Source organism: Fulmarus glacialis, unplaced genomic scaffold (genome assembly GCF_000690835.1).
Source record: "Fulmarus glacialis isolate BGI_N327 unplaced genomic scaffold, ASM69083v1 scaffold29517, whole genome shotgun sequence".
Classification (NCBI taxonomy): Eukaryota; Metazoa; Chordata; class Aves; order Procellariiformes; family Procellariidae; genus Fulmarus; species Fulmarus glacialis.
Window position 1 is genome coordinate 3424 of NW_009221760.1, and position 14159 is coordinate 17582.

General features: G+C 39.9%; 1 protein-coding gene across 1 annotated transcript in view; it reads right to left on the reverse strand.

The window, feature by feature from the left end:
- Nucleotides 1-866: 866 nt before the first annotated feature.
- The window catches only part of UROC1 (urocanate hydratase 1), a gene marked incomplete at its 5' end in the record, with an annotated part of 27688 nt that continues 14395 nt past the window's right edge, over nt 867-14159 (reverse strand). Inside the window, 5 exons of the mRNA XM_009581228.1 lie at nt 867-1007; nt 3095-3194; nt 8457-8538; nt 11400-11499; nt 13191-13289. Of these exons, the coding sequence (XP_009579523.1) occupies nt 867-1007; nt 3095-3194; nt 8457-8538; nt 11400-11499; nt 13191-13289 (522 nt within the window). The remainder of the gene's footprint in view (nt 1008-3094; nt 3195-8456; nt 8539-11399; nt 11500-13190; nt 13290-14159) is intronic.

The following is a 14159-nucleotide window of genomic DNA, read 5'->3' on the forward strand; positions in this document are numbered from 1 at the left end:
CCATTTAGAAGCTGCTCAAGTGCAATGGGCTTCTACAGAAGAACAAACCCATCATTGTGAGGCAGCAAAGTGCACACATCATCAGATTCAGTAGGATGGCACCATCTCAGACTGATGCAGAATTTGGCTTACACTACTTTATCATGAGTTGTTCCATATTTTTCTGGCCTTGCTGTAAGATGTTTGGAAATGGTCTAGTACTTACTGCCTTCAGGCTTCTCCACCCACTTACCTGGCACTGCATTCTGTTCCTGCTTGTGGTGAAAATCTTGGGTGAAAATTTCAGGGAAAAACACAGGCAGGCTAGCTGTGCTTAACCAGTTACAGTTTATCTGTCGCTTTCTATTGCGATCACCAAACGCTTTTATGGCAATACAGAAAAGCTTGAGCCTAGTACACGTGATATCAATACATCCTCCACCAATAAAGAATGTTTGGCTACTGGATTTCATGGCTCTTTGCTGATAGCAGCAGACACTGAATTAGAATGAAGAGTTCCAACTTCCATTCTACATTTGATCTACCAGACCTAAGAGTCTCCTTAATTTACGAATTATCCGGAATAAGTGGATTTTTTTTTTTCATTTAATTTTCAGGGACAAAATTCCAGTTCCTTTCCTTACGATGAATAGTTTCTTATTGCAAACATTGTTCCAAATACATTAGTGAAAAGACTGTTCCTGACATCAGTGGACCTGTCACAGCCAGATACAGGTTTGCCCCATTAACAAGTTAAAGGGAAAAAAGAGAACTCACATGGAAGAGACATTTGCAAGCCCTTTATCATTTGGCCAGAGAGCAAAACAGGATATCAAGGAAGCAACTTCAAATGTATCTGCAAGGACAACATTGCACCAGGAATACCACTAATGTTTCAGGGCTTGCTCCAAGATGTTCTCATCCACCACCTTGTGAGGGAGAGTCACCTTTAATGTGGCATTCTCTTTCATTGCTTGGCAGATCCTTTCATAAGCATAGTCATTACCCGACCAGCAGCGTCTGGCGACCTGTCAGACCAGAAAATCAATGGGTGTAAAAATCGTACATTTCTCTTGCCACATCCATCTTACACAATATTTACGCAAACACTGGCACCCAATTTCATGACAACAAATCTCTCAACCCTCTGCCAGTTTGTAGTTTCCTTACTGATTTTGGAAGTCATTTTTGTAATACCTACTTAATTTTTATGAGTAGTATTTGGATAGACTTGGTACATTTTCAAGCAGAAACATAACATTGGACAGATAACATTGGTAGAGCCAGGTACCTTATAAACTTTACAAAATTCTCTCACTAAAAATAGTTGTGCACTCTATCCCAGCTCTGTAAAACTAGCACTTGCATTAGATAACAGTGTCATTTAAGCAATTGATGCTTTTGTAGTGGGATAAATATTTAAAAAGGAAAATGTCACTCAATGCATTTTCAAACTATGAAATCAAGGAGCCAAATTCTCTGCCAGCACATAAGGATGAAACTCTGTGGACAGCCAGGGAACTGGTAAACGCCTCTTCCAACAGCAAAGCTCTGCGTTTTGAGCTGTGTACAAGCAAGACTCCCCAGACGAAAAAAGGTCAAGATTTGGCACAAAGGAAGTAAGTCCTTCCCTCTATTCAATGCCCTACAAATCTCTATTATGAATTGCAAATCAGTGTCTGAAATATTGAGACTCAAAAGTGTTCAAGAAAGAAAATACTTAGGTTCCAATTTAGCAAAATATTAAAGCATATGATTAACGTAAGCCTAATAAGTTCCCAGGATCATAGCAATAACAGATAGAAATGACCTTTCAAGTTAACAACTCAATTTCCCCGCCACTCACCTATGATTATTCCTGGCAGTATATTTTCAAGGGTACACTCCAGTTTCTTTCCAGTCTTGTATATAATATGGGTAGCATTCTCAGATTGTCCTTTTTCAACATGTGTGTGGAGGAGTGGGGCTTTTGCTTGCAATAAATCAGAGCAGCAAAAGATTTATTGGGTTTTTAATAGGCTGTCTCTGATACACAGTGTGTGTTAAGGGTTTGTCTTCATTACTCTAATCTACAAATTAATAAAATTCTCCTCCTCCTCCTCCTTCTTCCTTAATAGTTTACTAATGTGTTATTTCAGATCTGGGACAGGCAATACATGCAAATTGTTCCTCCTCCTCTTCTACCCCCAGTCATGCCAGGTCTTATGGGGAGAAAAAAAAATGTTTAGGTCTAAGGCAAGAAGGAATTCTGCAATTCTCTTGAGAAGTAAAATAGAACAGTTCATGTCAGCGTTGGCAAGGAGCTCCCTCAATATATCAGGTCCTTGTGAGGTTTCATGACTGAAATGCAACGGGTTTTGTCCTTTAATTGGACTATGCATCACTATGTCCTGCTGATTAGGTTCCCTGCAAGTACTGAATCAAAACCTCTCTGCAAGTTCAGAGATAGGATCCTAGTCTTAAACCCAAACAGGATCTATCTGGACATTAATGGAATGCAAAAACTCTAATCGTAGCAAGGGCTGGATGAGCTGGCACTTAAATGGCAACCTTTTCAAGATACGTAGGTCTAGAAGTTAGGAATAGACAAGACTAAAGTTCATATAGTTGTCAATTGTATTATGTAGGCAAACAACAATGCCAACGTGTCTAACAAAATTATCATAAGCATGCTTCCCTTTCTGCTTAAAAAATAACAAAACACATACCGAGATATGTGGAAACTGTTGGGCTCCAATATGTTGTAACGTCAGAGGGGGTGGTCCTGACACTTTACAGTAAATTCCTTACCCAAGAATTATTCAGCCTCTTTTATTGACTTAAAGTCCTTTGAAGTTGGTTGGAGAAAAAAACTAACCAAACAAAACAACTCATTGGCTCTACTGGAATCAGGCTCATAACCACCCGTATTAGAAGCAGTGAATAGAATGAGTCACTTGGCCCATTAGGACTATTCCTGGGATACAAAAAGACAGATCCCAAAAACTCCTGCCTGAGTGCTCATACTTCCATTCATTTAAAAACAATAGGAGCATTGGAACCTGACTACCTAAATAAACATAGTCCCAGAGGCAGGAAGATATTAAAGTGAACATATATAATGAGTTTTGCTTACTCCATTGGAAACATCCCAGCTGAGCATCATCTTAGCCCGTTCTTCAGCCTCTGTGGACCCATCCAAAACCAGGCCAAATCCCCCATTGATCACTTCACCCCTGAAAAATATAAATGTAAGAGAATTAAATCAAAATAATTCAAACTAATCCCACAAAATTCACAGGAGTTAATTTGTTCAGTTGCACTGCAAGAAGAAGGATGAGAATATAGAAATGGTGCTGAATAAGAGACACTATCAGTAACCTTTTATACTTACAAAAAAAAAAAAAAAAAAGGAATTTAGCAGGGCAAAGGCCTAGTTTCCTGATCTGCAGCAAACCTATTCCACCTTTCTTGTAATGCCCAGTTAGCAGTCAGTATCTGCTCCAAGCAGGAGTGTCAAAAATTAAGCTTGCGCTGCATCTCCTGAGGACTGCACGCTGTACTGGCTCTAGAAACAAGTAAAGAAAGCTAGCACTTCTGATGGGCTGGAGAGTTACCTATCTCAGGGTATTTTTAAAGGTTATGCTGTTCATGTTTGCTACACTAGAGCCTGCCATAAAGATAGGATCATGAGGAGGACTGTGTACTTATTGAAGCAGACAGATGGATCTATTTATATTCTCTCGGGACAAATGAGAGAGCATAAGTATTTTATTTAAAAGTGTTAACCCACCACTTAATGCATATCTGCCTTGATCATTTCAAAAACAATCATTCATTTTGTACGAGATACAGAGATGTTTAAAGACATCAGTGCCAACTTTTCAGGAAGCAGATTTATTGGCAGAAGAAGAACAGAAATATGTTAAAACTAACAGTTTATACTTGGCAGACATACCAGTCTGGTTTTAAAAGGACATGGAAAACACATAGAGCAAAACATCTTCTCTGACTTCAGGCTCTGGCCTGCTCAAATTCTTGCTTCGTTGCATATGGTGAATAGTGGTAAATGCAGTTGGATAGTTATCTGTTGCTGCAAATCTATGAGAGTTCTGGCATTATAACTCAGCATCAGCAATACCTGAGAGACGGGGCATATCGTACAACAACACATGGTATGAGAGACTATTAACGGAGATTCCTGGAGGCAGGATTTTGTCCTCTGTATTTTATAGTTAATATAATGAATAAGTTTACAAAATTTACATAGAGTAACATCAGACAAATCCATGAATCAGACAGGAGCTAGGTGTCTTCCAGTCCAGGAAGGAATAATTTCTTACTGTGTATTTTCCAGCAGAAACTTGAGCTTCTCAGGAAATTGGGAAATGAGGCTACATTGGAGCCTCACAGACCTGAGATCTTCTTCCTGAAACTAGAACTCACATTTTCTCATTTTCAACGTAACGTTGGTACTTATGTGATGTTAATACCCTTTTGCTAGTTATATATACTACCTGAGTGCTAAGTAGGACCCTATCACATAGCTGAGCAAGGAACTTAGAGCCCTAGATCTCACCATCGCGGTACCATTCTGTGAACTCCCTCCACTTTACCATTATTAGATATATCAGTATTACAAATACATTTTCTGTTGAAAGGCACAGTTTTCTTGAAACTGACAGTTCTCACAGCAGAATGTCATTGAATGAATCAGTTTCTTATCTTTAACAGAAAAATTTGAAACAAAGTCATGTTTTCAATTGAGATGTTTGAATATTGTAAGCTCTGATTCTTCAAAATAAAATGTTTCTTTTTGATTGACACTGTCAACACTTTCCAGCCTGGAATTTAATTCCCAGGATCTTTTAACTGTGTGAAATCTTTCATTAGTTCTGCTCTTAGTCTCATTTTAGGATGAAAACAAATGTCCAAACATCTGCATTTCTTGCAAATTCCACTTTTCTAATAGCTCATGTTGTTACTGTCTTCTCCAGAAGAGGGGACCAGACTGGATGACAATATTACAAATGTAATTATATCAAGACCAGGGCCAGTTACCTCACCATACGCTGCTGCTTCTGTGTACAGAGACCAAATTAGCACTATTCTTTACGGTCAAAATACAAAGCTAGAGTACACTTATGAACGTCAATGATTCCATTGCAATGTAATTGGGATCACAGTATGAGCACATGTCAAGACAGCCTATTGGCAATATCAGACAATAAGAAAATCAGACCTTTGGAGCAATGCTTTATAAAGATATTCCGTACAGGAAGATGATGTTCTTTCAGTGGCAAAGATCCCCTCTGTGCACAGCATCCCAAAGAGCATCCTTTGAAGCTTAGGCACGAACAGTGAGCGTCTGATCTCACTTGCACTCCATAAATTTAGAGCGTCTCCATTGATTTCCATGGAGTTACTCCAGTGTAAATCAGAATCACTCATCAGAATCTGTCCTACTGTCTAAAAATCACTCATAAATTAAATGCCAATGTTTGTTAGGATGGATTTTCTAGCAAAACCTCTCACTTTTAAAGGGGAGCTCTCTGCCTTCATTAGCATTGGGTCACATTTTCAGGTAATTAAAGAAACATGTGGCATTTTGACCTAAGCTACCTCCTATAATTTCCAGATGTCTCCTTCTAAGGTGATCAAAGAAAACAAGGCCTCTCTCACAATCAAGAAGTCACACTGTCAACAGTGCAGTTAGGTTCTTAAATTGCTTCTGCCTTTTTGTTACTACAGGCTACTCAGGCTCCGTGCTAATATACATTCTCCTGCAAATAAACAGGCAGCAAGAGATGAATAACATTCATTTGCTGTAATTACTATGTTAATCTTAAGTCTCTCAAACAGTACATGTGATGCAGATTCCAGCTAAATAAATATTAATCCTGCTTTTTCTGTTTGTCCCACAAGGCTATAGCACAGAAAAATCAAAGCAGATCGAAGACACTTCTCTAGTCTCGTAGGGAAGACATGGCAGATCTGTCAGCAGTTCCAGGCAAGCCCAGCCTCTGCAGGGAGGACTGGTAGCTGAACACAAGGCAATTGCCATTTCTGAACTTCCTGAACAGAAACTTCCCAATGACAACTTGATTTCTCTCTAATCACGTGCATATTTGTTTATAAATATATATAAGCTTCCGCATGTACTTTCACATTTCCAAATCAGCTGATGACAAGAAGATTTTATCAGGCACATGGAGATTTCTTTATGGCAAAGTCAGCTGAATTTTTAGCTCTCTAGAGAAAAAGAAAAACAGGGTCCTAAAACCTAAAGGCATCTGTCTCTTCCAGGCAAAGAAAGTAATTTGTTATGGTTGGGGGTTGGTTTTGCTGCTTTTACCACCTTTAAATTATTCCTCTCTTTCTCCTCAGAAGGCAAAGGGGTGCAGCGCTTTAACTAGCCAGGGTGGTGCCATGATTAGTTAAGCCGAGCAGAACCACCTGTCGTGCCGCGGCTTTCGGGGGCTCTCCAGACCACGGCATCTAACAACACGACATTGTTACCACATCTGAGTCTCAGCATGGTGGCTTATTAAGGCTCATGCAGAGACAGGCCTAATTTTCAGGCTCTGCATTCTTCACTGAAGCACAGTAATTTAATCACAGAGGGCTATGACTGCTCCCAAGAACAAGGTGAGCAGATACTGTTCCACAATGACAAGCCACTAGGAAATGTCAAAAAGGATAATCAAACCCTGTTTTTCCATCGATATTTTGATTTCAGTGAACAGCCACACACTAATTTTCTGATGCATTACATAAATGACAGCACCTTTGCTCTGCCTTGGGGAAGAGCATTCTTTCTAATGATGTAACTCCACTTAAGAAACAACTAAAACAATACAACTGAAATCGCAGTGTGGCCAGTGCCAGTTTTCCAGAAGTAAGGGCAGTCTCACCATTCAGCAAATCTCTCTTTGAATTGCTCAGAGGGCTAGAAACATGCAGGAGGGGTTGGCTTTACAGAGGCCAAAGAGAGATAGGGAATATGATTATTTGTATCCTTTGAATTAAGCATCATCAATCCACAGAACATTCATGGCATAAGCAATTATTTTAGCAATTCTAATAATTATAATTATCAATTATCACAAAAATATTCCAAATATTTTGCACATCATGTAGTGGAAAGTTATTTTCTTTGCTTGTATTTCACAAGCAGGTATTTTAAAAGGTTAAACTCAGCTAAGGCCATTCAGACAGATCTAGTCTGCTGCTATCTCTGGAGCCTGAGACTGAGATGACCAGAGTAAGCAGATATTCTGGCATATATATTCCATTCAGAATTATGGATATTGTGAATGAAATCCTGGCTACTGTGGGTGTTACCGCTGAAATCAGTAACGCCAGATTTTCACTCCATGTGTCTAAGCGCTTTTATCCCACTGTTCAATTTTGCTCTCATGTACCTTCTATTCAGTAGTTACTTCTCTGAAATCAAAGGAGTTAGAGAACAGGAGAGGGAATTCTCCATCTGACTTGAAAGGGTATTTTCTAGATCCAGATCATCCAGATGAGTAATAATAAATTATCATCAAATGTCTCTGAGGATAACATCTGCTACAAGTTCTTTGGCTTGCTGTTGTTGGCATATTCCAGAGCTGGATGGAACAGGGAAGTGGGAGGGTTCACTACAGCATTTAATAGAGGGTTGCCCCCCTTTTGACTGACGACACCACAAAATGAAGACATGGCTGTAAATGGGAGAGGCTTTGCTGGACTATGCTGGAAAGAACAAACCAGCACTAAAGCAGTGTGGCCAGGCTCTCCTTTTCCCTAAACCTCTGCCAAACCAGAGTAACCTTTTAGTGGCACATGAAGGAGATTAATTTCCCTCTCCGTACATAATATTTCTCTCATTCTGCATCTCAGTTTAGACATTTCTCTTAGTTCTGCATCTTATGTGAAGAAGGAGGTGTTTAATCAAGTCCTTACTTGGCTGTGGTCTTTTATCCTGCCAGGCACGAGCAAGGGGAGAAAGAAGACTGGGGGGTTTGCTGGCACCTGAGCTGTTTTGTATCAATAACCCCTCGTTGCACTTTAGCACATGGGCATTTATATTGGGGTCCTAAGGTCACAGATTTAAATACAGCTTAAGGGGAAACCTAAACATAATCCATCCACTGACACTCTGGCTGTGCATGTGTGAAGACAACTTTGGAAGTAGGATCTGTTCAAAAAGACCACAGCAGACTGTACTTATTTGGCAAATTAAGTTCTCCAAACTGCGCTGTGGCCAATGTCCAAAACACTTTTTCTAGACATATGGGCATTAATTAGAAAAGCCTCATACAACACCACACTTCACGTTATTATACATCCTTGTCTCCAAACCCGTCCTTCCCATGATCATGACGTTGTACTACTCTAGTAATACACACATCTTTTCTGCAATTACCTTCCTGTCTCTCCTCCCCACACGCATATACAGAAGTAGTAATGGGATTCAAAATCCAGCTTTAGAAAGATAAATAAGTTCTTACCAGCCAACTCCACCACCGTTGTGTAATGCGACCCAGGTCGCTCCTCTGAATGCATCTCCTACAAAATTTTGTACCGCCATGTCTAGGAGGAGAAGAAAGGTGTTATGGCTCTGACATGCTGCATTCATTTTTTTGTTGTGCTGCTCGCTCCTTCCACTAACACCTTGATTTTGGCTGTGTGAAGGCAGTGTTGGAGACAGGGTTTACTCACAGCTTCTCTCACAGATATACACTGAACATCTCATTCTTGGGAGGAACAGGCAAGAGAGATTTTCCTCCCACTCTTTGCCCCTACACTGGAAGAAGCAAATGCCAATTTCATACTGTGGTTTGTGAGGACCCTGATGCTTTCTTCATTTGTGATCCAATTCAAGCAGTTGAAGAACCTACCACTCCTCAGCTGGGAGATACCTCCTCAGGGTGCAGAGAAATACAATACTCTCCTTTGGGGATGCCTCAGTCATGGAAGAACAGGTTGGACACATCCATGTGGAGGGTTTCAAAATGGGGGGGACACCTAGAAAACTACACACCTTGCAGTTCTCAGAAGCCCAAAGTATTCTCAAATCAGACTGCAGAGTTAATTCAGCCCTGTGCAGAAAGCCAGTCTAAAGCTAAGGAGTTGCATTTTGGGAACACAGCGTGAAAATTATATCGGCCCCGATTCTCTGGACATGGGGGAATTTTACCCTTAACATGAACTGCTGAAATGATACAGGGGGTTTCTTTTGCTTTAAAAAAATGAAGAAAAATGATTTAGCAGACAAATGTCATTTGACTAATGTCAAATGTATGATTTCCACTGAAATGTTCACTAGAATTTTATATGTTCACTACAATTTGTGCTAAAGGATATACCCAGAGAGGTGGAAAGAGGTACACACAGAGGATAACAGGGTAAAATTTGCTCAAAACATTTATTCAGATTTAATTCAGGACAGATTTAATAGATCATTTGCTGTGCTTTTAACAGCAAAAAAATAAGAGGCAAACAGCAATATCCCCACCAGCCACATTTGCAGACCCACAGTTGTTACATGCCTGATGGAAAAATGAGTTTACTTGAGCACTAATCTATGTTAAACCTTGTCAAAAGCCCCATTACAGCATCTTTTATCTGGCATTATGTCACTTTAATAACCCAATTATCATAATTACAGTGCTGTCAAGGGGGAATGGGAGAGATCGAAATCCCCATACTCTAAAAACATACAGATTTCTTCCTCAGCCACTAGTGTGATAAGAGTGGAGGTTGGACAAGGAGCATGGCAAGTGGACTAATGATGTAATAACATGCTACTCCTTGGCTTTGATAAAGGTCCTTAACTGTGCAAATGTCTGTGCTGAACTACACTTTGCCGAGCAGCGATGACCCATGTTTGCCAAGGATCAGGCTGAGGTACTTACTGCAAAACAAAATAAGACAGGCAAACAGTCTGGAAAATTCCTGTGCGCTAGAGACAAGCCAATTTCAACTGAACCAGCTCAAATGTGGTGTTAAAACAACAGGAAAGAAGGGAGAGAGGAAGACCTAAGATGTTCTTTTATTACTTCCAGAGGCTCATCCAGAGGTTTCAAAGACCAGTGAAATCAGTGGTCAACAGGCTTTAGATAAGCCCTTGGAGAAGGCAAATGGTTCATGTAAATCACAAAATGCAAAGAAAAACACATAGCACGACAAGCAATGGGGTTTTGCAAGCCTTGTTTCTATTGCCATCTTCTAAGGGCATTGCCTGAGGTTTACTTATGTTGTTAAGCCCTTTGGTGGAGACATTACTTTGGATTGCTGTTCTCTATGCAGCTGCACCATTTTCTCAGAACCAAACATTATTCAAGGCATCTATCCATCTGACCTATTAGAACTAGCCAACATAGTCAAAATGTTGTTGAAGTGGGACTGACAGACACAGCTAAAAGCCTCATTTCATCAGGAAATCCAGTTAAGATAGCAGGGAACTTTTCTCCTTAAAATTGAATCATAATTTGGTTCTATTATGAATTCCCATAATGGAAGTAATTCAATATGCTCAGCTACCTCTGTCATAATTTCTCCTTCTATAGCAGCTTGTATCTTCCAATCTCAAGCCGCTTTGTGATTGTCAGTTCATGACATGCAGAAACACTACTGGGCTAAAGCTTTTATCATAATTTCCACTTTATGGATGGAAAATTGAGGAAGATTTAGGTTAAAAATTGCTTAGTGTTTCACTCATTTTTTTCAAGTCTCTAATCTGATATTTCTTGGGTTTATTTTTCTAAAGCACCATTTCACAAACTTAAAAGCAGAGTCTAGTTAGCTCAGGTCAGGTGTGCAGAATTAAAGACTCCTTTTGTATAGCAAACCTACATGATTTGCCCACAGTCACACTGTAAGTGAGCAACAAGGCTTGGAATCTAATCCAGAACGCCTGACTTCCATTCTTATGCTTTTACTTTCAAAGTATGTTCCCCTATGACCAGAAAAGTTCCCTTCAGAAAGTCCAGACTGTTTTCTTGAGTCCTCAGGCAATGAAATGAACGCAGCTGTGAATATTTTTGCTTTAAGCAAAATACTATTCTAGACCTGATTTTGATCTTGTGAATCCCAAGGAAATACAGCTGTAATTCTGCTCAGATCACCTCTTTGAAACAGTGAGGTGCAAAATTAAAATTAAACAGAAGATACAGTCCTCTGAGATAGTCTGCTCTCCATTTACACTCAGGTAAATCTGATGCATCTTCATTAAATTTTCATCATTGTTCTGGACCTCTCCTATTTAACTAGCTCCACATTGATGTCTGTATCACTATTAAATCCCACAAAGCTGCTCAGGAAATCTGATTAATTGGGATTAAAGGGTTAAACAAAAACTTTTTTTAAATGTTGCATAAAAAAAACCAATTTCTCTTTTAAAGCAATTTTCTTGTTTGCCCGGACAGACAAGCCTCAGCTGCTCTGCTGACCTGCACAAAAGGCTGATCCATCATAAATGTTTGACGTTTCTCTGTAAGGACTGTCGGTCCCACTCACATCATGGTGATCTCGGCTGAGGACTACTGGAGCCTGCAAAAAGCCACAGACGAGAAAACTGAATCCTTCATGGACTGACAATGCTACTGAGGATCATCATTTGCTGAATTCACTTCTGTCTTAAGTCATTTCAAACCTCAGCTTTGTCCCCTCTCCTAAACCCCCAGAAACACCTTCTCTGCCTGCTATTATTTATTGTAAAACAGTTGTTCACATACTGTTTGTGAAAGCCACCGTCCTTTCATAACTAAGAACAAGAGCTTGGTTTTATGCCAATGGCATCTTCAAAGGAGGGCAGGAAGAAGAGGGGAAGCAGCGTGGTTATTTCATCTGAGCATTTCTTTGCTGAAATTTTGAAGACATTTCAGTATGCAAAAATCTTCATTCAAAAATCGTTCTTGTTTGCTGTTGAAAATGAAAACTAACAGAAAACACTTTTTCATTTTTTTGGAAGACTTCAAGACTAAAAATAGGTTAGCAATGAAAATCAGTGATTTCATATAGCTCAAAAAAGTCCATTCTTGATCTGGAATTTAATTGACAGTATGAATCTAGATCAACTTGCAGGTCTTCATTATCATTTGCCATGCATGGGGTTTACATAAGAATAATTCACTCTTGGCATGGTGTGGTCTGGAATTAGCTGGCTCTGTTTTATGTTGGCAGTGAATTAGAAAATTGAGAGGGGGAATGGAGATTTGCAGAAACGAAAAAAGGATGCAACAAAATCTGAAAGGCCTGGGAGTCTGACCTTATCAGTCATAGCTCCAAGGGAGTGCTCTGTCTGGTCAGTTGTTTTTTTTTTTAAGACTAGCTTCCAGCGACGTTCATTTTGAATCCTGAGAAGGTCAACAGCATTTGAAATATTTTAACAAACATTTTCTAAGTTTTACTTGAGTTTGCCCCTTTAAAAAGGGTAATTGTAATTCAGCTATAAAAGAGATGGAGATGAATGAGTGAATATGCCTTGGTCTGATGCTGTGGTACACACAGCAAGTAATGGTTATAATTACTGAGTGGTGCCTTCAGGATTTTGGTCCCCCAGGATGTCACATTGTACATCTACCTACAATACTCATGAAGAACTTTGAAAATCCCTATACAATCTTGCCCATAGTATGTACTTTTACCACCACCACATATGGTCAGTGGGATTTTACTCAGATGAGTAAGATATTACTGATTATGCACTAAAGTGGCAGTCAAGCCTAATGATTTTCTTCATTCACATATGCAATGCAAATGAAAATTGACTGCAGAGCGGGCTGTAGCCATAATATGGCTGAAAGTGAGGGACAGAGGGTAAGAAGCACTGGGCAGTGGCACGGTCTCTTGTTACTTTTAATGTTTGGGGCACTGCTAAGGAGTTACAGTCCCTGCCTTGTGTTTTCAGCAAATCACAGCATGATATTTTGTGCTTGTAGATGCCCAAATAGAAAATAAGGCAGATTCCCAATATGAAATAAAAGGTAGCATACTTCAGAGATTTTCTAAACGTGCCTTTCTTCTATTATGTAGCACAATACTGGTGACAGGCAGAGATGATGACCGAGCTCTAATACATGCTAACAGAATCCTGGTCCCATGTAAACGGCAGTAACTTCTGTTCTTCAGTGGTTGAAGCTGAAGCTTCACTGATTGAAGCTTTCTCCTTTCCCACCTGCCATCCCAGTCTGAGATATTAAACACAATTACCGGACCATATCAAGACAAAAAAGACAAACCTTAATCCTTCCTTCAGAAATCGCTCGATTAATAGCCACAGCTATAGACACACGACCCCTCTGATCAGAATATAAGATTCTAGCTTGAGAGCCAACAACCTGGAAAATAAAAATGCCAGAGTGATAAGGTTCTCTGTGCAACTGACTTATCTTCAGGCCACAGATAAATGGAGTCACAGGATTGACCCCTTCTGTAGGAGAAAGTGCAGATTATTTCTTCGTCAACATCCAGCTTCCAGAAAAAAGAAATTAAAATCCCTCTTTGAACTGAGTTTTATCTCCACTCACACAATCACTGAGATGTATTTCTGTATTCAGCTGCTACTGTCCAATAAATCCCACTTTTTAAAATCACCCTGATTGCTAGGCTATAATCCCCCTATCACCAAATCCCTTATCAACAGCTGAGAAGCAGAGGTTTGGAACTGGCGATGGTGGGCTGGAAGGGAAGAGAAATATGGAGACAAAGAATGGCAAAGAACATCTGTTCTGCACAGCTATGCTCCTCTCCAGCTTTTACCCCACAGACCAATCTGGCTTCCAGATGAGGAGAGCACATATGAGCCCTACAGTATAACCGGTTAGCTTCACAGTGGGATCCTGCCCTAAAAGAAAAACAAAAGATGCTTCACTGGCATCCTGCTTCCCACAATGCAAAAGGATCGCAGTTCTTTGGCCTCATCACCTGTTTTGAAAAGGATACTGGGAACTGCAGGCATGAAGAGGTTGGGCCAAAGCAATGCCAAGAAGGATAGTGCTCTGAAAGAAAGGTAGTTACAAATGAGGTGGACAGTGAATCATTGACACGTTTCACTCCAGATATAAGACTAGATATTGCTGGATTATCTGAACATTTCCAGATGAGGAAGTGAAGGGAAAGAACTGTTTCAGCTTACCCTGCTATAGAGAGAGGTTTAAGTTATCAGCCCTGGGAGTTACAGCCAGTGTTTTCATTCATGCTCATTCCTG